The 27,958-nt window shown below is 51.6% G+C and overlaps 1 protein-coding gene across 2 annotated transcripts; it reads left to right on the top strand.

The window, feature by feature from the left end:
* The first annotated feature begins 2,163 nt into the window (after positions 1-2,163).
* On the top strand, positions 2,164-26,271 carry dennd4b (DENN/MADD domain containing 4B). Of its 2 annotated transcripts, XM_085424040.1 has the most exons (30): positions 2,164-2,303; positions 11,967-12,320; positions 13,020-13,275; positions 13,365-13,434; positions 13,715-13,884; positions 14,087-14,212; positions 14,490-14,556; positions 14,962-14,996; positions 15,299-15,357; positions 15,444-15,588; positions 15,842-16,017; positions 16,311-16,411; positions 16,497-16,712; positions 16,819-16,964; positions 17,043-17,176; positions 17,473-17,587; positions 19,968-20,174; positions 20,412-20,540; positions 20,663-20,807; positions 20,923-21,078; positions 21,165-21,393; positions 21,477-21,777; positions 21,987-22,091; positions 22,174-22,349; positions 22,506-22,662; positions 22,742-22,981; positions 23,311-23,407; positions 23,493-23,658; positions 23,784-23,842; positions 24,659-26,271. In XM_085424040.1, the coding sequence occupies exons 2-30, from the start codon at positions 11,986-11,988 to the stop codon at positions 24,802-24,804; spliced, it is 4,464 nt and encodes a 1,487-aa protein (XP_085280166.1). In that variant the 5' UTR covers positions 2,164-2,303; positions 11,967-11,985; the 3' UTR covers positions 24,805-26,271. The 2 variants fall into 2 exon arrangements, with proteins under 2 accessions (XP_085280166.1, XP_085280165.1); XM_085424039.1 differs by lacking the exon at positions 14,962-14,996 and having other exon boundaries at positions 14,087-14,328.
* Positions 26,272-27,958: the final 1,687 nt, after the last annotated feature.

The following is a 27,958-nucleotide window of genomic DNA, read 5'->3' as shown; positions in this document are numbered from 1 at the left end:
TAAATGAGATGCCATTTATCTTATAACCTGACAACCTTGAAAATGACTCAACACATGTGAGTAGCGCTGGCAGAGACTGCATGGGATCCGTTAGTACTGCTAAGATGTCGTCAGCATATAGAAATAACGTGTGCTCCATACCCCTGCATGAACACCTCTGACATCCCTGTTAGCTCGAATAGCCAAGGCCAGTGGTTCCAGAAATATTGTGAAGAGCAGCGGGGACGAAGAACACCCCTGCCGGGTCCCGCGAGTGAGATGGAAAAACTCTGACACCAATCCATTTGTCAAAACTGCTGCTCTTGGACTTGCATATACAGTTTTGACCCAGTTACAAAACCCAGGCCCGAACCTTGCAAGGGTTGTCATAAGGAAGCCTTCTCGGCATCAAGACCACAACTGGGGCTAGATTTGCTTCTGTGCATGAGATGAAGAAGTTTAATGTTATCAGCTGAAGACCTATTCTTAATAAAACCAACCTGATCACCATTGATGATATCTGGTAATATGTGATCTAAGCGGAAGGCCAAAACCTTCGTCAAAATTTTGCAATCGACTCCTACGAGTCTTATTGCCGGTAATTTGCCGGGTCGTTAAATGTACTCGGTAAGGAGCCTATTTCTAGTGCATCAAGATAAACTTTATCAAGACTGGAGCTAAAATATCAATATATTTCTTATAATACTCAATCGGGAAGCCATCCAAGCCTGGCGATTTCCCGTTTTTCATGGATGAGATCGCAGCTCTGACCTCTTCTTCAGTTATAGTCTTGTTTTCTGTTCCTCAGAAAGAGTCATTGTAGAGCTGAAAAAATGTCCTCACCTCCTCCTCATGAAGTGCACCAGCAGAGGTGTACAAATCTGATAAAATGATTTGAAAATTGAATTTATTTCTTTTGATGAGTAACCACTTGGCTGTCTTTCTTAATCAAAGATATATTATTTAAATTTTCTTGCTGCTTCGGTTGCCTCGCTAATAGTCTATCATTCTTTGTTTTAAGCCTAAATAAGGCATATTCCGCCTTTTTGTTATAAATGTCATTCAGCTGGTATTTATCATTTGAGTATTGTCTCGCTAAATCCTTCTCCAATTCGCCTATTTCTTTATGTAAAGTTTTTTCCCGTTCTAGATCACGTTTCTTTTGTCGCATATGCAATTATCTTTCCTCTTATATATGCTTCGGACGCTTCCCAAACTGTGGCTACTTTATCTGTGGAGCCCATGTTGATTTCAAAGAAAATTTTAAGCTCGTTTGTTAACTCCTCACTAACTGTTGTTCTGCAACAACATCGTGTTCAGCCTCCAGAGACCCGTCTTTGTTCTGTCTGTGTTTAAATCCATTTGCACCTCTATGATCACTAACGGCAATGGCACCAATCTCACAGTCGACAACTGAATCGACCAAAGACTTTGATATTATGGCGAAATCTAACCTTGAATACTTTTTATGACAATTGGAGTAAAATGTATATTCCCTTGAACTAGGATTAACTAACCTCCAAATGTCCACTAGGCAAAGACCCTCCATCAGTAATCGAATAGCCTCTCTGTCCCTGGGTTTGTTCTTATTGATTATCTCCGGCCAGTATTACCTGCCCCTCACGATCACCTATTATCTTGTTAATTCTGTGAAAAAAATCTGGCTCTTCTTTATTAGGTGCATAGAAATCACACAAAGCCACTCGGACCCCACTGATTAAAGCTTCCAAGCATATAACGCGCCCTTCTTTATCATTATATTTTTCAGCAACACGAAGCTTAATTTTGTATTAATAAGGATCAAAACACCATTTTGTTTACTTGAATATGAAAAACGGAAATATATTCTGATGTTATTTTATTCAGAACATACCTTTTGAATTTTCAGAGTATTATTATATAAGTATATTTATGAACCCTTGAGAGAGATATGTTTACCTGGTTACTCGGGTGGGGGGTGTCTCACAGGAAGTCTGTGTCGAGTCTGCGTGGGTTCTCGCCCACAGGTGTGAGAGTGACTGGTTGTCTCGCTGTGTTAGCTTTAATATATAATAACATTAGACCATATCAAATGTAACGATTGTGTTAATTAATATGGCGAAATAACGAGACTGTGGAATTTTGTTGTTGTGGTTGAGGGCCGTTTAAAATGATTTTATTTTGAAGGGGTTTACCGGAAGCTGTCGGCGCTGTTGACGCCAATTGGCTGCTTGCCTGCTGCGGCTCGTCGGAGCAGACGGACAAACATGGACGTCACATGTGAGAGAATGACCTGATCATGGACCGTAGAGCCCGCCGCGGGAACAACCAGCACCGACACACAGGTACCGGGGACCGGAGGGGCCGAGGAGAACGGGCCGTGTTTCACGCGCGACTCGGAGCGACCGCCGCGCTAGCTGCGGGTGGGACTAGCTTAACGGAACCGCGTTTAATGTCAACATCTACAGCTGCCCGGTGTGCGAACCGGGAGGAACGGAACCGTGCTCCAGCGGGCCTCGGTGGGCTCGCCGTGATCCCGCTGTTCGCGAAAGCGGGTCGCGTTGCGGTAAACGCGCAGAACGGGACTCAAAAACGAGCGCACCCAGGCGGCCATTCTCCGTCCGATAATGGAACCCGCGTCCAGCTGGGGCCGCTCGGCGCTCCGGCGGCGGCCAGCGTCGGTCCGCGGGCTCAGAGAAGGCCTAACCCGGAGCTATGTGGTGGTTTTCACCGTTCTTCAGTCTCGAACCTGTTTATTGAAGCGTGGAAATGACGCGTGCAGAGCCCTGTCCGATAATGGAACCCCGCTGGGATGTTGTGGAGGAGGTTTTGGATGTCCCGCAGCTGATGTCCCCCCAGCACCAGCACCTGTCTGCACACTTGTCTGTCTCCTTGTTGCACCTACGAGTCATGTTCAGCGGGGGACAAATTAAAGGAAAAGCCTGCATGAAGGAAGCTGCTGCTGCTTTCTCTTCTGCATCACTCCTCCAGCACTGAGCTCCACCATCATCCTCAAACTCCTGAAGGTAGACAGGGCCCTCTAACCTGCAACCACAAAGCCTGAGCTCAGGTGAAATCCACGGAGGCTCCTTCCTCCTCAGTCAGAGCCAAGCTCACCTTCCCGTTCTTTTTCCTTTAATTTGTCCCTGTCTGTGTTGTAGGTTTGCTTTCATGGAGAACGAAATCATCAGATTATTAAAACGGACAAATCAGAAATCAGCACGGTGAGCTCGATCATCTGATCATCTGGTTGCCGGTTGGAGCCCCGGCTCGGACAGTCTCGGTCGTTGCGTCCTTGGGCAACACGCTTCACCTGCCGCCTACTGGTGGTGGTCAGAGGGGCCGATGGCGCGATGTGGCAGCCTGGCCTCTGTCAGTCTGCCCCAGGGCAGCTGTGGCTGCAGCTGTAGCTGCCTCCACCAGTGTATGAATGTGAGAGTGAGTGAACAGTGGGATTGTACAGCGCTATATAAATGCAATCCATTATTATTTATTATTATTATTAAAACTGATCAATACCGATCGATCAGTTTGCTGCTGATACAAACAGCAATCAATAGATTCATATTTTCATTGTACGGCAGGTCAGCGATTAACAAAGGAGGAAAAGTGAACACGAGCAGCAACAATCGAGGAAATAAAAAATAAATGTATTTAAAATTCAATAAAATATAAAAAAGAACTCAAAATAACTCGAACTGAAAATGAAATGTTAATAATTCTGATGTGAAACCAGCTTCATGCAAGTCACATGACTTCCTTCCTGAGGCCTGGCTTGGATGTGATTGGTCCGTGTGACTAGAACAGGTAAACGCAGCAAAGCTGTGGCGGCGAGGAAACCTGAGACGCCCGCAGGACGTGTCGCTTCTTGCAAAGAATTTGTAGCTGCAGAGCGAAGCCGCGGTCATGTGACGGATCACAAAGAACAGGAGCGTGTCAGACGCTGATAACATACCTGCTGCACACCTGAAGGCTGAAAACCGCCCAGACTGTGTGATGTCATCAGAGGGCGTGGCCTCGTAGCAGTTATTTAAATAATAATAATAATAATAATGGATACTTTATTGATCCCCATGGGGAAATTACTTGTTTTTCTCTGTATTTGACCCATTCACTCAGTGAAGCAGTGGGCAGCCCACTAAGCAGGCGCCCGGGGAGCAGTGTGTAGGGACGGTACCTTGCTCAGGGGTACCTCAGGGTAGCCGTTAAGTGGATTCGAACCGCCGACCTTCCGATCATGGGGCGACCACTTTACCTTCTGAGCTATCCCTGCTCCTGATTGGACGTCTGTGGTTTTTTTGCTGACACGCTCCTGTCTCGTGTTAGAAATGAGACCTGCTGCTCAGACCTTTGATACATGAAGGTGACCTTTAACCTTTACTCTGAGCTGAAACGGAGCTGGTTACACATGAGCAGGTTATTACCATTGCAACCATAAAGGGGGCGTGGTCACATTCATCACATTCATCTTCATAATCTGACCTTCGGTGTACCACCTGGATGACCTTTGACCTGACTAACTGTAAATAGTGATGGACTGAATTTGTGGGTCGACTCTGAGACCCGGTCAGGAGCTGGTTTAGTTTTAGTGGTTTGTGCATGAGGACTGGTTAGTGCTGGTTTTAGCACTGGGTGGTTTCAGGGGTGCAGAATGTGGTGGGATGGGAGCGTTACGAGCCGACTGGAGCATAAACTGGAACGCCGCGTCTGCAGACTTGGGGCTCAGCATTCTTCCTGTGATGCGTTCACTGCCTCCGCGCTGAACTGGGACGCGTGAGCGACTCTGTTTCCAGGACATTACGCAACGACTCAGCCTCCATTTGGACGGTTTCATGTCCCGAACGTTGCTGCGGGGCGTGAGCTGACAGTTATGTAACGGGACTGGTCGGGCTGACCTCTGACCTCTGTCCTCCTGTGATGGAAGTGTTTTTGAACGGTCGCCACACGTCCGCGTTTTTAAAAAGGCCTCGGAGGTTTCCTGAAGCTGAAGTCTGCAGGGACTATTTTCAGCAGTGGATTGATCCACAGTCAGTGCAAGATGACTTCCTGTGACTGAAGTGGACTCAGAAGGGGGAAGCTGAACTTTGACCTCTGACCCGTTAGCTGTGCGTGTTGTCATGGATTCAGCGGTCTGAGCGTGCTCTGCCATGTTGGCCGACGTCCAGAGTTTTTTCCTTTTTCCTTTAGAATAACACGAGTGAACTTGAGATCGATTTAGTGTGGCCTTTTAGAGCAGAGTCTGAGAAATGACCTCTGACCTCGGTGGGGAGGTGGGTGTCAGCCATGTTGGAACAACAACATGCAGAAGACACAGCGTGCGTGTTGTTGAGGAAAACGCCTGATTGGTCTGATTCTTGTGTTGCTCTACAAGGCGCAGTTCCTGCCCAACGCGCACGCTGCACGCTCCCGTGGATTAGCTTGCTGCCCCATATGTGGAGTAGACGGGATCGAACCAGCGACCTACAGCATCACCAAACAGAGGTCAAAGGTCATTTTTAGTCTGTTGAACCATGCAGGAGTCGCTCAGTCAGGACGATCACACCGCACACTCGGTGTTTGCCTGCAGCTGTCGTGTTTTGAATCTGTGGTTTTATTTTGAAAGGGTAGCATATTTGTTTTGGGCTGGTATAACTTCCTGTTTTAGGGCAGACAGGAAGTCTGACTGCTGGCTCGGAGGAAGCGCAGGTTTGCTGCTTGGTGACGGTCAGCTGTTAGTTTCGTGCTCTTCAGTTTTTATTCTAGCGGCTCACCTGTGCACAGGTGCGTCAGCTGCTCTGTTTGTCCTTCAGTTTATTGCTGAGCCTCCAAACCTTCAACACTAAAACACACACACAGACACACACACAGATCCTGTTTCAGGATGTCCTCTGTAATCCATTCCTGTCTCCTGCTGCTCTCTCGTGTCCTCCATGTTTATCCTCCGGTTCAGGTGCTCACCTGGACTCACCTGACAAATATGACACTAACAATAACAACATGATCTGATGACTGTTTGTAAGCAGCAGACACTGTGATGAATAGCGTTTTATTTCCTGTGCTGTCATTGGTGTTTCCTGATGTCATCACTGTTATCCGTGATGACATCATCGTCCTATATGGGACCAGGAGCTGTGGTCTGAGGTGTGACTGAAGCAGACGCCGAAGCTTCGTCCTGCTGCCTGTTTGTGTGTCTCGGTTGTTCTTCTTCGTCACGGTTGCTGCATCATCATCATGTGACTTAATTTTGGAAGCTGGCAGTGTGTCCTCGGAGCTCCGGCGCTCTGTGGACAGACTAAATTTAGCCTCGTGTATCTGGACCTCCTTCCGTGCTGTCTGTGTGAGGAATATTCTGGATGCCGGTCAGAGTTTAAGGAGCAGCCGGAGCGTCGCTGACCGTCCCGGGCCTTTGTCACGATGCTTTAAATAGCTCGGCTTGCTGGGGGATTCTGAGCTCCGAGGGCCGAGGACGGGTTGGGATACGAGAGCAGCTTCAGTCACACGGAGTGAAGGCGACTCAGAGTAACAGACAGAGTTCTGGGAAATTTCAGCTCCCTGCTGTCATCAGATCGAAGAATTCATTTAATTATGGACTGAATAACTTTGCTGCTGTGGATTCTGAGCGACGGCGGCTGCGCTGTGGGGCTCTGAAGGAGCTGAGAGCTGCTGAGCTCAGGCGGCCGTAATGAAGAGTTTTAGTGTTTGTTTTAAAGAGACCACAGAAGAAGAAGGCCGGTGCAGTTGGAGTGACAGGCACTCAGTGACATCACGATGATGATGATGCCGGTCGGCTTCACTGAGGTTGTTCTTCAGAAAGCTGCACATCCCTGAAGCTCCAGAAGTGTGGAGCAGGATCAGAAGTGCGTCCTTCACTGTGTCCCCGTGAAACCACCTGATGACCCGATGACCTCACCTGTGCCTCAGCGAATCTCACGCACACATCAGAGGTTCTGGGTGGTTCTGAGGGCGGTCCCAGTAAGCTGCTCAGGCAGCGTGCTCGCTAACCTCTGATGCACGCTCTGTGGTTTTGTTCTGGTCCCTCAGCGAACTGCGCGCCGCTGAGTAATCACCTGACATTTTTCGAGGGTGCAGAAAGCATCCAAGTAAAACTTGAGTGGGCGTGGTTCAGGTGCACATCAGCCCAGCTGATCACCGACGGTCAGGGTTAAAGGTCGGGGTTTTATCCGGGTTAAATGTGTTTACGGTGTGGAGGTGAACTACTGAGCATGCTCGTACGGTTCCCTCGGTCTGCTCTCTGCGGCGTTCGGTATGACTAACGTTAGGTAACGGGCGCCGCGGCCTCGGAGCGGTGGACGGGGGGAAGTTTAATGGTCTGACAGGAAATAAAAAATAAAATGCCAGACTGGGACTGGACGCTTCCTGATTGGACACAGGGTCACATGCTCGTCCTAACAGACCAATAACAATAGTGTTCTCGTCACCGACGCTCACGCAAACACACGACTCTTCCTGGGCTCACGCCCTTTTCCTGAGATCTGATTGGTCAGCAGGTGATGGTTTCTTACCTGTCGATCTCTAATCTCGAAGGTGTGCGGCATTGGTTACCATGGTGATGTACCTGGTAAGAAGTGAAGCACCTTCGTAACACCCAGAGCCTGATGGGAAAATGTGAGCGAGTGACCGCAGCCGCAGGCAGTCATGTGACAGTGATGTCACTGAGGCTGCTGATGCCAGTGAGTGACTGCAGCGTGACGCCCCGGGAGACACAGAGGCGCTGTGATTCAACAAACCCCGCCCCCAGTGGCTAGTACCAGTTACCAGTTAACACACACACACACAACCCCGTTCAGCTATCTTAGTGAGGACCTTCATTGACATAATGGTTTCCTAGCTGCGAACCCTAACCATGAATGAACGCCTGACCCTGAACGTAAACCTAATGGTCACCCTGACACTAAAACCACATTTTGAGCCTCAAAAATGTCTTCAAACGTGTGAGGACCGGGCACACACACACACGCACGCACGCACACACACACACACACACACACACACAGACACACCCACTTCCTGTTTGCTGTCACCTCTACTTCGGGGGAAACAGCGCTGCTTTCACACCTTCCTGCCTCGCCGCTCGCGCTCACACTGGAAATGAAAGCTCTATTTTTCTCCCTCGCTGCACCGCTCACTTCCTGTGGCAGCCGCTCGCTCTAACGCGCTGCAGCGAGCGAGGCGTGTGACTGACAGCTCGTCAGCCTGGACGCACGGACCGATCCACGATCGCAGTAAGAGCCCGTTTGTGTTTGTTCGTGTGTTAGGCTTCGTCGCGCTCGTGGTCAGTAAAACCTCGCCGTCTTCTTAGCTCGGCACCTCGGCACGGTCCCGCCGGAGCTGCCAGATTGGTCGGTTTGGTGATCGATGCGTCGCTCAGCAGGAAGTGAAGCGTGCAGTCTGTGGAAGCTAGAGACCCGAGCAGAGCTCAGATACTCCTCTCACACACTCACGCTCACACACATGCAGTGAGGGTAACCTCTGGGTTCGAACAGAACAGCACACCTGAGCCTCACCTGGGCGGAGTCAGGCATCGACAGCTCAGGCGTTTGGCCCAAACAACACACCTGACATGTGGCTCACATCACCTGAGTCAGGTGTGACAGGTGATCAGCTGATGTTTGGTTTGCACAGGTGCAGATGTCTGTGCGGCGCAGGACGATGCTGGGATAGGAGCAGATGGAGGCAGGTGATTGGCTGTACCTGTAGGTCAGGTGACCTCCTGCTCATGGTTCCACGTTTGTAGTACATAGTTTCATGTACTTTGGTGACCTCGTTACACACCTGTGTTACTTTCCCTCACGCCGTATCATCGCAGCGCTGACCTCTAACCAGCGTCAGGGAGCGTGAGAAAACCAGGCGCTTCTTCAGGTGTGCGAGACAAACCGCCGCTCGCAGCGGAGGAGAGGTTCCGGTTTCAGCTGCGATCGGGATTATTATTAACCGTTTCACTTCCTCTTAGGTGCTTCACTTCCTGCTGCGCTCGAACAGTTTGTTGAAACTGTTTAAAGGGTCAGAGGTCAGACTGCTGCAGAGGGAGGCCCGACACCGACAGCCCCACCGTGTTTGTGCCGTTTGGTGCGTTTTAATGACAACGGGCTAGGCCAGCCCAGAGAGGCGGAGCTCTGGTTTGATGAGAGGAGTTTGCTCCACCCTTTTGTCCAAACTGCTGGAGACGAAAAGCTCAAATGTAAAAAGCAGGACCTCAGGAGTGACTTAAACCAGCGGGTGATGTCTGTGTTCCGGAGGTCAGAGGTCAGAGTGTGTGGTTGCCCCTCACGCTTGGCAAGGGCGGGGTTTTAAAGGTTTGAGTGTTTGATGCTGGTCTGTGAGGAAATCTAACCCGTCTCTGGGATTTCCAGTGTGTGTGTGTGTGTGTGTGTGTGTGTGTGTGTGCGTGTCTGTGTCTGTGTGTGTGTGTGTGCGTGTCTGTGTGTGTGTGCGTGTCTGTGTGTGTGTGTGTGTGCGTGTGTGTGTCTGTGTGTGTGTCTGTGTGTGTGTCTGTGTGCGCGTGTGTGTGTCTGTGTGTGTGTGTGTGTGTGTGTGTGTGTGTGTGTGTGTGTGTGTGTGTGTCTGTGTGTGTGTGTGTGTGTGTGTGTGTGTGTCTGCGTGTGTGTCTGTGTGCGTGTCTGTGTGTGCGTGTCTGTGTCCGTGTCTGTGTGTGTCTGTGTGTGTGTCTGTGTGCGTGTGTGTGTGTGTGTGTGTCTGTGTGTGTGTGTGCGTGTCTGTGTGTGTGTGTGTGTGTGTGTGTGTGTGCGTTTCCACTGTTGCATATTAAAAAGGGAACTGACTGATGAAAGCAGCTGTTTCAGCTGAAATGTCTGTGATAACTCAGCAAACACAGGCTGGTGCGTTTGATTTCAAGACCAGGGCGCGCCGTCTGATGTCACATTTTATTTAACCAGGTCGGACCCCTCAGGTGTGTGCAGACAGCAGGCGACACGAGCAGATTCTACCTGTGAATCAGCTGCTGCTTGAGCTCCGCACCCGAGCCCGTGTTCACCTGGTGCAGACTGGGTTTATGAACTGGTGCAGACTGGCTCAGTGTTGGTTTGGACTTTCAGCCCATGCACGTTCCTGTGTCACGGAGCTGAGTGGGTTTGTTTCATGTTTGATGTTAAACTCGTGTTTCAGGCTCACCGCGTGGGCCGGGCCTGGTCTTGGTCTGAAGGTGTCAGGTAACGGTGTTCGGGGGTTTTCCTTTCCTACTAAACGGTTATTTTGTCACCGGGGGAAGTTGTGTCGTATCTGCACAGGATGAAGTATTTTAGTGTTTACCACAGCAGCTGACTGTGACTCACTACAGCTCAGTTTCTCCTTTTCTTATTCTGCTTTTAGATCAGCTCAGGTCCAGCTGAGGCTTTTCTGACTCTTACACAGAACCTGGTGACAAACTGGGATTGTGCTCATAGAGGCTGGTTTAGTTTTACTCTGGGTTGGGATGGGCTCATTTGGGGTCTGATTCATCTTGGACCTTGGTTTTGGACCAGTTTCAGGCCGGTTTAAACTGGTCTGGCGAGCTCCTGTAGGCGGGTCCGTCTCTGATGCTGGGATGGAAACTCCTCGGTGGGCGGTGTCGTGTGTGGATGTGCAAACTGCTGAGGGGGTGGAGGTGTGCTCGGTGACGACGGACAGCAGGTTTGTGTTAAAGAGATAACGCCGTGTTTTATCACCTCGCTGCGTGACGTCATTGATGAACAGGAAGCAGGTCGCCTGTCCGCTTCCTGTTTGCCAGCTGACCTCTGACCCTCCGATTGCTGAACTTCCTCTTCAACTGGTCCCTCTCACTTTCACCTTGCGATGACAGCGACGAGCGCGGCGCCGCCCTGCGCGACTGAATATCTCCTCCTCACAGAACAGGAAGGAAAGCAGCTGTTTGGACGTCTGCTGACATCAGCTGTAAAAGTTTAAATCGCGTCTGAGCTGAGGAAGCGGCCGTGTCATCAATAAACCATGAAGAAGAGTCGCTCTGATATTCTCAGGTGAAACGGAGACGCTGAGCGTTTATGCTGAGGTGGAGCGCGACTGAAAAACGCTCGTTTTAAACTTAAAGCTGTGATCGGAGTTTGTCCGAACGCCGTCGCTCACGCTGGAGTTTCCCGGGTTTCCCGAACGCAGCGCTCAGCTGGTCTGTAATTCATGTTTGATGTTAATATCAAATGATTGTTTACCTTCGCACGGCGGTCATGTGATCATGTGCCTTTTAAATCGATACTAACCAAACTCGGCACACGGCTGTGCCCGCTGATGGAGATGTCTTCAGGTTGCCTAGCAACCAGCTAATCACAGCAGTGTAACGTGAACATTAGGGACATCAGCAGAATCAGTAAAAAGTTTTTATTTCACGTTTTCCTGTCATTTGTTTGTTTTTTTCTTTTTAGCAGATTAATTTTCTGATTATTGTTTATTTGGATTTGATGGTCTGTTCACTTCCTGTCCGTTCACTTCCTGTCCGTTCACTTCCTGTCCGTTCACTTCCTGTCTGATCTGAATGAGCAGTGATGTGTCGAGTTTTTAAATCGGGTTCTTCGCTGTGACGTCACGTGATGGCGTGAAAACATCAGTGAGAGGCTCCACAGCCAATCAGAGGAGAGTTTACAGTTAGAGAAGACTGATTTGAAACACACACACACACACACACACACACACACTCTTCAGTTTAATCGCACGTCGTAGCAGAATCAGCGTCGGTGTTTACCGTCACGCTCCGTCAGGGCGGATCCACACAGCAGCCTCTCTGCTGCTCTCTGATTGGTTGATTCGGGGCTGCGAGTCATCGTCCCGACCTCCAGTGTGTGTCAGATTCAAGGTCCAGTAATAATCTAACTATTTGAAAAAGTAATCTATTACCCTGGAGCGTATCAGAGTTGGTGTAAATACCGGCGTTGGGCCACGCCTGCTGGTGATGTCACGTTTGCAGTAATGTATTTGGTGTGACTGACTGTATTTTCTGCTGCTGTTCATCTGCAAGCTGCTTTGCAGCCCGCCTGCTGTGGTGACCTGTGCTCTCTGTCCTGCAGTGGAGGATCGACAGGAGGCATGACCGAGGAGAAATGTCCCCAGCTGGTGGACTACTTTGTAGTGGCTGGCCTGGACCCCGCGGGGCCGTGGAGGCCCCTGGACGAGGATGGGAAGGCCGCCGCCTCCTCGACGACGTCCTCGTCTTCTTCCTCGACGGGCCGGGCGGCAGAGCCCGTGACGGACCTGGTGGTGATCGCCCGGGGGCTCGGGGAGGACGTTCCCGAGGGCTTCACCTGCATCGAGAAGACGCTGGGCGGACACTCGGCCGAGCTGAGCGCCGGCCTCATCAACAACCCGCACCTGTACCTGTGTTACCGCCGAGGGCGGGACAAGCCGCCCATCCTGGACCTGGGGTGAGACGCACACACGTTTGTGGTTATGAGCTGTGATGTGTTTAAATCCTCAGACTGGTGCCGGCACGATTTCCACCTGAGAGCCGACTGATTTTGTCGATTCAGAGTTGAAGCTGAATGAAAAAACGTTTTCTTCGTGAGAATTTAACGTTAAAAACATTCGACGTGTTTTATTTTGCGTCAGCTGTATATCAATAAGAAATCCTCGTTATTCTTTTTCATCCAGCGCTCGTTTCGTGGTGTCTGTCAGTAACAGCTGGAGTGTGCGAGGCTCTGATGCAGCTGCAGGGTCTCTGGCTCGTGCGGTGCTTATTAAAGCCGAGGTTATGTCATCCACAGAATTATGTAACGCAGTGGGCAGGCCGTCGTGCTCGCCTCGTTAGTTTACACTCAGTGTTGGGAAATAACGAGCTTAGTCCTTTCAGATTAGGTGGAGCTGCAGGTTTGGACAGACCTCCAACCTCGGAGGGAACCCAGCCTTGTCCGCCTCCTGTTAGCAGGATAGGTGACAGTGGGGAGGAAGAACTGTGTTTAAACAGGAAGGACAGTCGTCTGAGGGCCCGGTTGGGGTGAGGGAGGGAGAGGGTGAGAAAAGGTGTGAGCAGCGTTCCTCCCTGCGGCGGTTCAGGCTGTGGTTAGCGATCATCGCACTGATGGTGCGACCGATGGAGGCGCTCTGATGCACTGCCCTGTCTGCAGGGTTCTGTACGAGGGGAAGGAGCAGCTGAAGCAGGGCTGGTACGTTATTGAAACCACGCCGTACAGCCGCTCGGCGAGCCTGAGCGCGGGCGGCGCCCCCACGGCTCATCGGGTCTTCCTGACGTACCGCCGGGCTCCGGACTCGCAGGGCCTCCACACGCTGGGCGTCACCGACATCGCCCTGCTGCTGCCCAGCAAGGGCGAGGTGGCGCCGCACACCTTCTGCAGAGTCGACAAGAACCTGAACACGGGCATGGTGAGTGCGGGGAGGCGGGGGTGTTTCAGGGGTTTGAGCCCCCTGTGAGTGCTGCGTCACTGACCCTGTCGCTGTTTGTGTGTCTGCAGTGGGGCCCAGCACTGCACGTGTGCTACAAGAGAGCCGTGGCTACAGCCAACGCCCTGGTGTTCGAGGCCGGTGAGTACCCGCGTGACCCCGTGTGTTTTCAGCCTCCTGCAGGAGGCGAGAGTTAGAAACGCTGCAGAGACACGGGGAGGTTCCCCCAGTCTGTGCAGCACAGCTCCCAGCTGCTCACATGGGTGATGGTTTTCATCATATGGAGCTCCCAGTACGCTCCCAGTGGAAAACCAGAACTAAGGGTCGCAATAAATCCAACAGGAAAAGTCAGGATCTGTGCTGGAGTAATCAGAGTATCGCAGGATCTGTGCTGGAGTAATCAGAGTATCGCTGCCCGCAGATCTGATCAGCCGCTACCCGGAGGAGGACCTGGACTCGTTTCCTCTGCCCGAGTCGGTGCCGGTCTTCTGCCTGCCGATGGGCGTCACCGTGGAGAGCTGGCCTCAGAACACCAAGTACCAGCTGCCCGTCTTCTCCACCTTCGTCCTCACCTCCGCCTCCGGGGACAAGGTGGGTTAGCTGGAACCACAGATGATCAGCGGGTGGAGGTGATCCGTTGTGTTGTTTACTGTGCAGTTACAACTTTGATGCTTTAAACCATTGTTACACAGAGCAGCGAGGTCGTCTTTCAGTCCGACCTCTGAACCGTAAACTAGCTCCTAACTCGAGCATGAACCGCTGTTACGTCTCCATCTTTGCTTCGTCCCTGCAGGTTTACGGCGCCGCCATCCAGTTTTACGAGTCGTTCTGCAGAGAGCTGCTGTCGGAGCGGCAGAGCATCCGCCTCGGTCTGCTGAGCGTCGTCGACCGGCGGCCCATCACCAACCGCAGCCTGCAGGTGAAGAAGAGCATCTGCGTCCTCTCTCACTGGCCCTTCTTCACCGTCTTCCAGAAGTTCCTCACCTTCGTCTACAGATACTCCATCTCCGGGCCCCACGTGCTGCCGATCGAGAAGTCCGTGAACCGTCTTCTCTCTCGGTCAGAGGCCTTCACACCGGCCTCTGACCGATAAACGCCTGCCAGCTGATTAAAAACACGTTATCACGTATGATCTGTGCACAGAAGCGATGTGTGCTGATGTCCGTTTCCTGTTTTTTTTTGTTCCCCTCCTGCAGACACATCTCCAGCTTCATGCACAACGTCCCGTTTCCTTCCCCGCAGCGTCCTCGAATCCTCGTTCAGGTAAGACCCAACGAACCGACCGTGCAAATGTTTCGCCTTCTGAAAGTTCACAGCGCTGTCATGTTGTTCCGCACTGATACAACAAACCTGACGCAGGTTTGTGTGAGCTGGAGCAGGAAGTGTTTGTCCTCCAGGTCATTGCATTTGCATTAGATTTCTTCCTGCAGAGCGCCTCGACGCTGCACGGTGGACAAATGTGTTGTTTGTGTGACTGCTTCCTGTGGCAGCTCTTCCTCCCCACAGTTGCCAAGTTTTCCCTCTGATGGACGGTGTCAATAAAACTGAGATCAAACGTGACTGACGTTGTGTAATTATCCTCACTTTGTAGATCGGATCGTGTTTTTCTGATGAAACGCGTAGATGGACGAAAACGCTGTGACTTTATTCTTTGCTCCCTCCTGACAGGACGTAGGAGGCGATCTGTTTGCAGAACAAACCGGGTAACGGCGCCCACTCAGAGCCTCTCCATGAATCACTCTCATCCTGAAATCATGATTTTTAACAAGAAACAAACCTGGGTGATGATCAGTGAGGGCTTCACGTGTGATTTTACTTGATTTGGATTAATCACGTCACAGTCGCTCGTTTATTCCTGGACTTTACCAGTGCGGCTTTGCATGAGTCACAGTTCAGAATAATCCTTCTTTGTCTGGTACTCGGTTCAAAGATCCTTTTAGTTCTTGAGAAGATGGTGTGTGTGTGTGTGTGTGTGTGTACTGATGCCAGCTGTGTGTGTTCGCAGCTCTCGCCGTACGACAACCTGCTGCTCTGCCAGCCTGTCTCCTCGCCGCTCCCGCTCAGGTGAGTGCCAGCTTTATCCAGACGAACCACAGTACCTTTACCGTCACGCCTGTGTTTGACCTTTGACCCCTGTGTGTTTACGATAGCGGCGCGAGCTTCCTGAAGCTGCTGCAGAACCTCGGCCCAGAAAACGCCTGCACGCTGCTGCTCGCCGTCCTCACTGAACACAAGCTGCTGCTGCACTCGCTCCGACCTGACGTCCTCACCTCCGTCAGCGAGGCCCTCGTCTCCGTAAGACGCGCACACGCCCTCATTCCAAATGACAAAAGTCCCAATGCTTCATCTTTATTCTCGTGGGCCAATTAAAATGAGGGCCCCCGCTGGCCCCTGAGCCACGGATTGAAAACACTGAATCCAAAGCAAATCTAGAGTTTGTTCCGGGCGGGAGGATAAATCTTTCCTTGTGATCCCGTCAGCAGGTTCATGGTTTGCAGACAGGCCTGAATCTGTCCTGGAAGTTTGTAACTCCGGTTTCTGTGTCCAGATGACGTTCCCGCTCCGCTGGCTCTGTCCCTACATCCCTCTGTGCCCGCTGCAGATGGCAGACGTGTTGCTGGCACCGATGCCCTTCATCGTGGGCGTCCACTCCAGCTACTTCGACCTGCACGACCCCCCCACCGATGTGGTGTGTGTTGACCTGGACGCCAACACCATCTTCCAGTGAGTCTGACGCCACCTGTGCACCGAGCCCAGGATAGATGGTTAAAAAGCTCCCTTTATTCGTATCTTCAGCAGTCTTCTTCCTGCATCTGCTCTGATAATCTTTGATTATCCACAGGAACCAAACAGTTTGTGTATCCGGCTGTAAACATGTTTATTTCTGCTGAATAGTTTTAACACGGGAGTCTATGGGGCTGCCTCTCTGCTGCCTCTGCTGGACGTCAGAGGAACTGCAGCATTTGATGTTTCAGCATTATCTTCATTGGAGAAAACTTTCCTCTTCCTCGTTTCAGGTCAGATGACAAGAAGCCACTGTCATGGCGTTCGTTACCCAGGAAACACGGCAAGATGCTGTTCAACGTCCTCACCAACCTCCACAAGACGCTGGAGAAGAGTGAGCGACTGCAACGGCTGAACACATGAACCAGTGTGTAAACAGGGTTGCGTCATTTAGTGACTCTCACTTCTTGTGGCTGCAGTTTGCACTCCCGGCCAGGAGGAGGCGACGCTGGAGTTCCTGCTGACCGACTACGACCAAATCTACAGGCGTCAGAAGCAGCTGGAGCTGGAGATCCAGGAGGCCTTCCTGCGCTTCATGAGCTGCCTGCTGCGAGGCTACAGAGCCTTCCTGCTGCCCATCACGCAGGCGCCGTCCGACACCACCACCGACTGCAGCTCCCTGTTCAACCTGCAGGGTGCGCCCTTCGTAACGTTGGCGGCTTTTGTGTGCAGAGCTGTGAATCGGGGCGTGTGATGCACACGCTGTGAGTGAAGCTGCGCCTCTTCCTCTTTGTGCCGCAGGTTTCCTGAAGTCTCGCGATCGAACGCAGCAGAAGTTTTACACCCAGCTGACCAAGACGCAGATGTTCACCCAGTTCATCGAGGAGTGCTCGTTCGTCAGCGACCGCCACGCCTGCCTCGAGTTCTTCGACGAGTGCGTGCAGAAGGTCAGAGCGGCGATGCTTTCTCGCGTTGCTCGGCTAGCGCCCAGCTAAGGTTTTGATTGGTGTTCTCTTGCTAAGCAGGTGGACGTGGAGAAGCCGGAGGAGGTGAGGCTGATCGATCTGGACGAGACGCACAGCGGCGAGCACACCGTCTTCATCATGCCTCCCGAGGAACCGCAGGAACCTGATGGGTCTGAGTGCCCCGCCCTCTACAGGTACAGCTCCGCCCTCAGGGGCCATGGAAATGGGTGGGGTGGCTTGTTTGCTGTGGAGGTGGGAGGATGGTCAGGATGTTAACCCAGGTGACCCGTTTCCTTCTGTATGTTAGCCAATGAGCTTCCATCCTTCTGCCATCACGTAGCGTCTCGATGTGAACAGACCGTTTCAACACTTTTCATTAAACACGTTTTTATTTGCTGCGTGCAAACAGACTGAATGGCGTCCTCTCGGGGAGGAGGAGCCACGTCAGCCGTACCACCTGCTCACACTTGTTTCCCTCTCACCTGTCCAGTTATGAGACCTTCCCCACCCTCAAACTAGAGCTCTTCGACCAGCCCCAGGACCAACTCCGCGTCCCAGCCAAGGGCAGCGCTCCCAGTAGCCCCGCCCCCCGCCGCACCAAACAGGTAAGACAAAGATACTGAGCAGAAATGATCTGGTCCCGTGTTGTGTTCATTCGAGTGTACAGAGCACGCTCCGACGGGAGCAGCGATGCGTTCAGGGGAGCGCCGCGCGTGGAGGTTTCCTCCCGTCCTCTGAGCTGAAGCTAGCTGTGACCCAGTTTCCCTCAGAGTGGAGGCGAGAGGAGGAGCTTTAACAGGCGTCCATTCATCATTGTAATTTAATGAACTGGTATCAATATTTCAGCACTCATTAAACATGCAGAGGCCACAGACGGCGTGACTGAGAGCGGCACAGACGGTGTTTTCTGATCTGAGCAGGAGGAGAGCATGCTGGGAGGATTTAGTCAAGTACACATCGCAGCAGTGCTGTTAAAGCTCCTCCTGCAGGAGAGCTGCAGCTTCATCAGTGGGAGTGAATCTCATTTCTACTGCTCGCTGAAAAACGTCACAGCCTGCAGTTCCTCCCATGTCCACTTGAGGCTCCACGTCTAGCCTCAGCCCGCTCTCTGCTGTCGTCGAGCTAACTCACTGGACGCTCTGCAAACACAGACGACAGGCATCCTGATTAAACTAATAGTCATAATATCAGAGCTGTGATTGGTTCCTGTGAGCGATGCTCCTGGAAGTGCTGACACTCTGTGCGCAAAGAGCTGCATAAGAGCAGCGTGCTGCTGCGACGCCGGTCAGCTGTTAGACCGCTAACATTCAATAATGCGTCCGATCCTCAGCTGGACTCTGAGTGCTGTGAGTTTAAAGTCTGAGATTATGACTCAGGTCAAACTGTCACAGGTTTGTAGGCTGGCGTCGGTGCTGGGAGCAGAGGAAGGGATCCTGATTCTGCTGGTCGGAGACCAGTGCAGGCTTCCACTCTGTAAACCCTGCAACAGACTCGGGACCGTGTTCTGATCTGGAGCTCCACAGGGTTCTGTCTCGGGACCCCGTCCTGTTTTCTTTGCACGTGCTCTCTGCAGGTCGATCACCAACATTTACAGCTGTATTTAGTAGGGCTGCAACGATACACAAAATTCACGGTTCGATATTTTTTCAATACAAAAAAATGTTCATGCCTTTTTAATTTGTCATTTATTAAAATTATAAATATATATTTTAACTCAAAAGTACAGTTTTTAAATGTAATGTTGCTGAAACAACAAAGGGATAAAAAAATAAATATCTGATGGAGGAATCCCTCATCTTTGGAAAAGAGAGTTTATTACAGAGAAATGGCTCTTTCCAAAATAAAAGCTCTACTATCCGCTTCTTCTGGGCTATATTCTCAGCAGCATATTAAACATATCAGGTCCCCATAAGGAGAATCCTGTGCTAACGGCTGTCTAAATGACTCGGGTAAAGTTTGTAGCATGCGTGCTTGTTGTTTTTGTCTTTGCACTAGGATGATGTCGGAGTAAATGTGCAGTCATATTCGTTGTGTTCCCACTAGTGCTGTCAGCGTTAATCTGAAATGACGTTAACGCCACAACACGGCAAATCTCCGTTAACGAGCTACCGCCGATCGCCCCGTGCATGGGGCTGGACGGCCAACACGTTAATGAGCTAACTGCGCTAACACACTAGCTCCCACCCATGTAATTGAGCATTGCGTGGCACATCCAACATACTGTTTTACTTTAGTCCATGACGCGCTTACCTTCAGGGTCATACGTCACATGAAAACCAAAATAATTCCAAACGGCAGATCTGAATGAGGGTGGGGGAGGTTCAATTTGCCATGTTGCAACAAGCTTAGCTTCTGTCTCGCTAGCTTGCCCTGCGCTCAGTGAATCTGCATTCAACTACTCCGCCTAGGCTGCACTGCCGAACGCAAATCCACTGAGCACTCAACACAGACAGCATCGTCAGAAGGAAAGTTGATAAAATAAATTACAAATGTTGTATTGTTCGATACATATGCGTACCGAACCGAAAGCACTGTATCGAACGGTTCAATATCCATACGAATATCGTTGCACCCCTAATATTTAGCTTCCTAGAAGTGGCTGTTAGACGGCTTGCTGTGTGTTGGGTGTAGAAACTTGGACCTTCCTCAGTTTTTTACAGCGAAACGATCCAAACTGGAGGAGACTCTGCGCTGTTCACTGAGAGGTTGAAGATGAGCTTCAGAGCCTTTCATTAAAACACAAGTTAAAAACTTTGCAATAATCTTGACAGCCCAGAATAATCTCAGGGCTAAATGTGTAAGCATGACTTTGTTTAGGGTGTAATGCAGCGTGCAGCCAGTGCTCAGTTTATTCTCTAACGCGTGACTCGGACGTGATGCTGTGATATTCACATTTCTGTGTTTAAATCTAAAACGTTGATTTTAAAGTCATGATTCAGACGCTGAACACCTGCTCTGACCTCCTCCTCCTCCTCCTCCCTCCAGGAGATCAAGTTGGCTCAGAAACGGGCCCAGAAGTACTCGGCAGTGCCGGATATGTGGTCCAAGTGCCTGCTGGGTCACTGCTACGGCCTCTGGTTCATCTACCTGCCCACCTTCGTCCGTGCGGAGACCGCCAAGGTCCGCGCCCTGCACACAGCCTACGACGTCCTCAAACACATGGAGAACCGCAAGGTGGTGCTGCCGGATGAGGTGAGGCTCAGACGGGGTCAAAGGTCGCTGCTGTGACATGTTTATTTGACTTGTTGACCTGAGACGTTTAGAAAAATCCACCCGAGTTTCAGCTGTGACAAACTCGCAGATCGTTGGAGCCCCGAGTGCTGACACGGAGGACTCGAATATGATGATATGAGCACCAGGTTACGCTGTGTGTGTGTGTGTGTGTGCGCGCGTGTGTGTGCGTGTGTGTGTGCGTGTGTGCGCGCGCAGGTGTGTTACCGGATCCTGATGCAGCTGTGTGGTCAGTTTGGGCAGCCAGTCCTCGCCGTCAGAGTCCTGCTGGAGATGAAGAAGGCGGGAATCACACCGAACACCATCACCTACGGATACTACAACAAGGTCACACACGCACAGACACACAGTGACGTGGCGAGGACGGTGCGCGTCACCTGTTCAGGTGTTTTCCTGATGTTACGGCGTGAACTCTGAACGTCCTCGCTGACGCCGTTCTCTCTCCTCAGGCGGTGCTGGAGAGCAAGTGGCCGTCGACCAATCAGGGCGGGCGTCTCCGCTGGGCCAAGCTGAGGAACGTCCTGCTGGCTGTGGCCCAGTTCAGACAGCCAATCAAACGGCGGCAGAAGAGCGGCTCCGTGGGTTCGCGTGGAGGTCAGACATCTTTAAGTTTATGATTTTAATTTTCAGACGGCGGGGAGCGTTGATGGCTGACCCCACCATTACGCAGGAAGTAGCCCTGACCTTTCATTTATACGTTTGGTTACAGAAACGGCGGCGGAGTTTGACCGAAGGCCCCGCCCCCACTCCTCTCTGATTCGTCAGTCCAGTTGGAGCGGTCTGAGTGAAAGCTCGAGTCACGAGTCTCTGACTGGCCCGCTGGTGAAGAGCAACAGTCTGAGCAGCATGAAGATGGCGAGCGACAGTAAGAGGCGGCCTGCTCAGCTTCGCCGCGTCCTCCTCTTCCTCTGTGACATCATCGTCTCACTAATTCTCCTTTCTGCCCCACAGAGGTCAAACCGGGTAAGAAGTCCGTCCTCCGTGAGGCGGGGGCCAATGGCTTCGCAGACGCCGTCTCCCGTAAACCCCCGCTGGGACGGCGGGACACGTCCACGCCGCCTCCAGCGCCCTCCGGTGGAGCTCTGGTTCAGCGGAGTCAGGTCTGCCTCTCCAGCTTCTACAAAGAGTGCGTGGAGTCGGCCGACTCGGAGCTGGACTTGCCCGCTGAGGCAGACAGACGGTCAGTTTCACCTTCACCTGTCTGACATCAATTCTGGCCTCTGATTGGACGTTTCTTCACCCGTGTGCGTGTTTGATCCTCAGACCTGCCGACGTGCAGGGCTCGTCCGGCAGGAACAAAGCTGTCGATGAGAACTACAACAACGTCTCCTCCCCGAGCCGAGGAGGACTGGCGGGCAAACTGCAGCAACTCCTCACGCCGACCAAACACCGAGTGTCCGTGCGACGAGCCGCCAGCGTGGGCGACCGGCGCCCGGGAGGAGGGGGAGGAGCGGGAGGAGGAGTGATTGGACGAAGAGTGTCGGACCAGAGGCCGTCGAGGAAAGGTCAAGTGGCCGAAACTCTCCTAAAAGCAAAGGAGAAGCTGGTCAACGCCACATCAGAGGTAACGGCGGCGTCTTCGCGTTTGCTCGTGTCAGATCGTTGCTCGGAGGTGTGTGATGTGAGCCTGCAGCTGTTTGCTGCTGTTGATGGAAGTCTGTGTTGGTTCGTGAGCATCGTCTGCACACATTCCAGTATTAAAGTGTTCCTTGTTTTTGCTCCTCGCAGGTGTTAACAGACTCTCTGTCACTAATCTACTTCCTGTCTTCTCAGAGCTCGCTGTCTGTAGGAAGCGACCTCGACTTGATGGATGTGCCGAGTCCTGCGTATCCTCTACGCCGGTCCTGGGACGCCAATCAGGAGGGGGTGGGAATAGAGGTAAATGGAGCGTGTTTAGGAACGCTGCAGCAACTGGACTGGTCCCGTCGGTTAACCTGAGCCCCTCCCCCCGTGTGTCCAGGTGTTGATGTCCAGCTGCTCGCTTTGTCGTAGCTGCAACTCGCTGGTTTACGACGAGGAGATCATGGCGGGCTGGACATCGGACGACTCCAACCTGAACTCCTCCTGCCCGTTCTGCGGCTCCTCCTTTGTTCCCTTCCTGAACGCCGAGATCTGTGACCTTGGACCCGTCAGCAGGTACAGCTGGTTTAGCACGTTGCTGTGGCCTAAGGTAACCAGAGGTGTTCCTGCAGGACGGACGGCTGCTGGTGGTCAAACTCCAGAAGCATAGATCGTTTATGCCGCATTGACAGGTGTTTCCTTTCCGGAGCTGACTTTTCTTTGCCTTGTCAGTGCGGACCGCTGCAACTGGAACCTGGAGGACGAGGTGGAGAGTGCCGTGAGGCCCCCCAGTGGTCACGAGGCGTCCGTGCGACCCCAGTGTAACGGGCTGAGCGAGGACTCCAGCTCCGAGACCAGCAGCTACTCCGAGACCAGCAGGACCACCACGGTAATGCTCCGCAAAGCCGTTTCTCTCACACATCATCCTCACCGGACGTCTCACTCACAGACTCCACCCCCTCCATCAGGGTTCGTCAGTGGGCGGCGTTCCCCAGGTGACCGTGGCCTACCTGAGCCCTCTGGTTCTGAGGAAGGAGCTGGAGAGTCTGCTGGAGAACGAAGGCGAGGCGGTCCTGGCCCAGCCTCAGTTCCTGGACAACCACTCCATCATCTTCTGGAACCTGGTGTGGTACTTCCAACGCCTCGGCCTGCCCAGCAACCTGCTGCAGCTGGTCCGAGCCTCACCGCTGGTCAGCCAGTTCACACAGGTAACACAGTTAGGCGAAGTTATGGCAGCCAGGTGGGCGTGTCCAAGAGGAGAGAAAAACAAAAAGGGCAAAATGAGGTCGACTGTGGTGAATGTGGGGTCGGCTCGGTGCTGTGTGCCGGCTGTGGTTCGATGTTGAATTTGAAGCCTGCACTTTGGCATCACGTCCACCAGCAGCGTGGCTTTTTTGTCTGCATCGACAGACTGTACAGGACACCTGCTAATCAGTGACATCCCAATAAAACCTGAGCTCACGCCGCGGTGACCTCACAACAGGCATGTTATCGGTTAGATGACGCCTGGCTGACTCTCGTCGTTTGTGTTTCCCAGTCGGAGAACTCGGCAGTGAGAGTGAGACTCCTGTGGGACACCCTGACCCCCGACACAGACCAGTGGCCCCCCCTCTACGTCCTCTGGAGGATCCACAGTGAGATGAACACACGTTTATTGTTGAGTTGTTGACTTTTTAACATTTAAGCATTTAAGCCGCCATCCTTCTTTCCTTCCAACAGGTGGCGTCCTGATGAGAAGCTACAGCTGGCGGAGGCACAACCACCCGTTCACCCTGTCCTTCCTGGAGGAGGTGCTGCGGTGGGTGGGCATGAATGAGGTGCACAAGGCCGTCACGCTCTTCCTGGACACGCTGGCCAAACAGCCGGGAACCCCCAGGATCCAGAGGTGAGCCGGCAGGCGCAGAAGTTTGTGAAACGGAGACGGGCAGCAGCGAGACGACCTGAAAAACGTTCAGCTGAGGTTTTACTTTGATGCGGTGAGATGTGAATTTTGTGTTTTCTGTCTGGCAGGAGTCTGTACAGAGAGTTCCTCTTCCTCACGCTGGCAGCCATGGGCAAAGATCACGTCGGTAAGAACACGCCACAGGCTAGCAGCTAGCATTATTATTATTAGTATGTTCTGCATTCGTGTTTGTGGGCGTTTCCTGTGAAGCTGATGTCTGTGAATAAATTACAGACATGGACCAAAGGAAGAAATGTTTAGATTTTGGAGGTCAAAGGTCGAGGCTGCCCGCCCGTCCATCCACCCAATCCACTCATCCATCCACCAATACATGCATCCACCCACCCATCACTAAATTGATGGTGCGAACTCTTGGAGTCCACCATTTAATCTCCTAACCTGTCATCAGGAGGTGGAGCCTGGTTTCAGATGATCGCCACACAATCAATTTAACTTTATTCATACAGCACCAAATCACAACAACAGTCGCCTCAAGGCGCTTTATATTGTACAGTAGATCGTACAATAATATAAAAAGCAACAAGAGTACAATAACCTCAGTTTGATCTGAATGAAGAAGCAGAAAGTTAGCGGCCGTCCGGGCCTTTATGTCTTTAAGACACTCAGGGAGTAAGAGCCAAACCGTGAGGCCCTGCAGGGCTCGAAGATCGCTCAGGTCCATCCTCCTGTCGTGTCACTCTGCAGTATGACTGCTGAGCTCCTCACGGCACCATCAGCAGACGTGTTCATGCTGCGTGGAGACTGCTCCCAGCAGAACAGAGTAACTGGTCAAACAGTGTTAAATCAGGAAGCACACGACTTTGACGGCTGTTCCTTTACATGGGTGTGGTCTGTAGTTCAGTCACAGACTCGCAGATTTTAACCTTCGACATCTTTGAGGTCAGCTGTTCAATGGTAACTCCTCCTCCTCTCTCTCTTACAGCGGCGTTCGATAAGAAGTACAAGACGGCGTACTCTCGGCTCAGCGGTACTCTGGGTCGGGAGGAGCTGCGGAAGAAGCGAGCACAGCCTCCCAGCCCGAAGGCCATCGACTGCAGACGCAGCTTCCACCCGCCTCTCGAATGCTGAAACGGGTCCTGGTGACGTCCCCCGCGCTCGTTCATCCCTGCGAAGGGAAAACGGCGAGCCTTTGGATCCCCGCTGCCTTCACCTGCTCGTGTTCTTCACCTCTCTGCTGCCTCCAGGTGGAGGTCGGAGTGCCGCACTCCTTCCTGTCCTGTCCTTCTTTTGCCTCGTCGGTGTGAATCCAGACGCTCTACGGCTCCATCAACGATCCTGAAAGTAGATCCGGCAGCAGGAGACAAAAGGAACGCACTTCTCTCAGCAGCATTCTGAGCCGTGATTGGTGCAGCGTCGAAGGCGAGGGCTGGTTAGAAGCTCGGGCCGGGCTGCCTGATTTAAAGATGCACTGCATGGTCACGGGCGAGCCTCACAGTTTGTTTTTAAAGCGTGGTCGAGAAGGACTTTCAGACGTTTTTTATTAGTGTTTTTGAACGACTCGTTGTGCTGGGAGTCGTCCAGAAGATGGTCGGCCTGTCACAATGAAGCTGCAGTTTGAGTCTTTCCATGTGACCACAGAGGCCAAGGTTAGGACACAGGAAATGGCAAAAAACCCAAACCTCTCACATCCTCCAGTCACCGCTGGATTCCCTCTGCAGCTTTGTGGTGCTGGTGCACATCAGCGAAGCACGACTGAAGCAGGTGACCTGACACGAGCTTCCACGGAGGCGGAGTGAAAGTCTCGGAGAGCGAGTTAGCAAGCTAAGTACAACAGCGGTCACCTGTAAAACCCGACCGGCGACAAAGATCACCGATCATAACGAGTAGAGTAACCTCCCCCACACACGGCTGTAATCCTCTCATCCACCGCCCGCTGCCTGACCTCCACGATGAAGCTCGAACTATTTCCTGTTAGAATCCAGATGGCAGTACAGGAAGTTCCCCTCTGTTTGGACCTGGAGACTCACCTGGAGGCCCGACGCACTCATTCGGGAAGTGCTGTGTGATGTGAAATCTGTATTATAACAAAGTGTAGATATTTATGGCTCTAATAAAGCAGAGGGTGTAATAAACAGGTTGTTTCAGCGGCAGAATGCAGAGCAGAGCTTTTTGATGGAGCTCAGCGACTCAGCGTTAAGGCTGAAGAGGAAAGAGGATGATTTAATGCACGCTGTCATGTGTTGATGCTCGGAAGCTTCGCTGGTTTCAGCTCAGAGCGTCTGGTTTGGGACAAGCGAGGTCAGAGGAAATAAACGATCCAATTTACAGACAAGTTTCCCTTGAAGGCGTCGCCTTCTCCTTACGGTCCGCCCTGCGAGCACCAGCAGCTACCCTGACCGAGGAATCCGCAGGTCCAGATGATTTGAATCCTGACTCGCTCCGTCACGTCTCTGAGGGTCTTCTAGTTGTACCTGGAGCATTTAGCCTTGCATGGGGTCTTTTATTTTGAAAGGTGGCTTGTTTCTGACTTCCTGTTCTCTGCTCTGAGTAGCTTGGTGTGGTTTCTGTCAAAAATAGCACCCCTGCTTATTTTGAGCAGCAGGAGTCAGGAGTGCCGCATCACTGTGCCCACGGCATTCTGGGTAACACACCTTACCTGATCTGAGAGCTCATTGGTTGTTCAGATAAGCAGTGGGTGGAGCCTCTGCAGATCTTTTGTTAGTTTTTTTTAAATATTAAAAAACAAAAAACTTCATATTTCCTTTTGAGGCCACGTTTGCTGCACGGCTGATGTTTTTGTTGGGTCGTGTGTGATTGTCCTGAACCAGATGCTCAGTTTGTGACCTGATGCCCGTTCACATCTGGTCTGTCAGCTGACCCACAAAGCTAACAGTTTGCTCTAGGGCGTCTCAGCAGCAGCAGGAATCAAACCGGCGACTTCTCACTGATATTTCCAGCTTCATATTTTTAGTGTCATGGAGCAGCTTTGCATGATTCACAGTTCAGAATAATCCTCCTGTGTCAGGGCTCAGCCCCTCAGTCACCCTCTGCTTTGGCTACTGTCTCTTAAGCTGCCAGCTTTCCTCTGATTGGACAGCTTGCAGAAGCATGCGGGGGACAGATGGCTGAATAAATGTGAGTTTTTGGTTTACAGGGGGGGGCACTGTAACGTGTTATGAGACTAAAGCACGCTCACGCTGATGATTGCGTCATCAGTGAAATAGTTCCTGCTGCAGCCGAGCGCCCCGGAGCCAGGCGTGAACTTCAAGCTGTGGTTAAACTCGTTTGAGTCTGTAACCAGCCAGCTGACCGCCTGTGGTTAGAGCCGGCTCAGGCGGGTGCATTTAAACTGATATTGTGTTTGCTGTTGTAATTTATAAATGCTCGTGATTTCAGTTGTAAATGTTTTTTAAGAAAACAAATAAAAGTGAGCAGAGTTTGCAAATACATTAAATTTATGATTATTTTGGTGTGATATTTCACAGCTGGTGCGGGCTGCTGGACTTCACCGCTGTGAAACTTCCACGTTAGCATTTTAGCGAATCTCTCTTTGAACTGGAGCTCCGACGTCCGTAACCTCACAGCATCGTCACATGACGTTATTAAAAAGTCAAAAGCTCAGAGTGCAGGTGAAGCTAGCGGATGGAGCCGCCGCCTGTCAGTCAAAGAGGCCACGCCCCAAATGCCAACTTTCAGCCTTAATCCGGTTGTTCAGTGATGACGCGACGAATCCTACTTCCGGGTCTAAAGTAGTCTGCGTTTAATATGGCTTTTGTGTTGTTAACATGTTTAATGTTATGTATTTTCTTCTATTTGATCTCAAAAAGCTCCTAAAACAGTCAGTGATCCCTGTTGACCTCCCTCGGCTTTTATTACCGCTAATCATTTATTTAAGCTCAGTTTTTAAAACCTTAGGATGTAACTACAGCCCAGCCCATGCAGCAGTACATGAATGACTAACCTCGTATTGTGGATGGATTATCTCAGTTGTTCTCCTGGTTGAAGTTTGGTCCTTTTACAGCATCCTGCCATGCGATTACATTTGTTCCTGACCACCGAGAACACTCACGTTAACTTTTATCGAGTGGAAAAAAAGTTAGCTTGTTTATATTATGCTAACATAGCTGTGTCGCTAGCGGTCACGTAGCACATCATTATATAGCAGCTAGCCCAACTTCAGTAACCCTACAAACGTCACTGCTGTTTAGTTTTCTGTCTTCATTTATGCTGGAAGTGATAACAGAGCTGTACGTTTGAATTTGTTTCCAAAACCCCGCAGTCA

This window comes from Rhamphochromis longiceps, linkage group LG11, assembly GCF_057381845.1.
Source record: "Rhamphochromis longiceps isolate RC_006_pf linkage group LG11, R_longiceps_female_GT1.1, whole genome shotgun sequence".
Classification (NCBI taxonomy): domain Eukaryota; kingdom Metazoa; phylum Chordata; class Actinopteri; order Cichliformes; family Cichlidae; genus Rhamphochromis; species Rhamphochromis longiceps.
Note: the sequence above shows the minus strand (reverse complement) of the source record. Positions and strands in the feature narration are given on the sequence as shown.

Coding starts and splice junctions, on each gene's coding strand:
- dennd4b (XM_085424039.1), top strand. CDS start 11,986: ATGACCGAGGAGAAATGTCCCCAGCTGGTGGACTACTTTGTAGTGGCT. Junction 20,808..20,922: donor CTCCGTGGGTTCGCGTGGAG/GTCAGACATCTT, acceptor GTTTGGTTACAG/AAACGGCGGCGGAGTTTGAC. Junction 22,092..22,173: donor AGGAGGGGGTGGGAATAGAG/GTAAATGGAGCG, acceptor CCGTGTGTCCAG/GTGTTGATGTCCAGCTGCTC.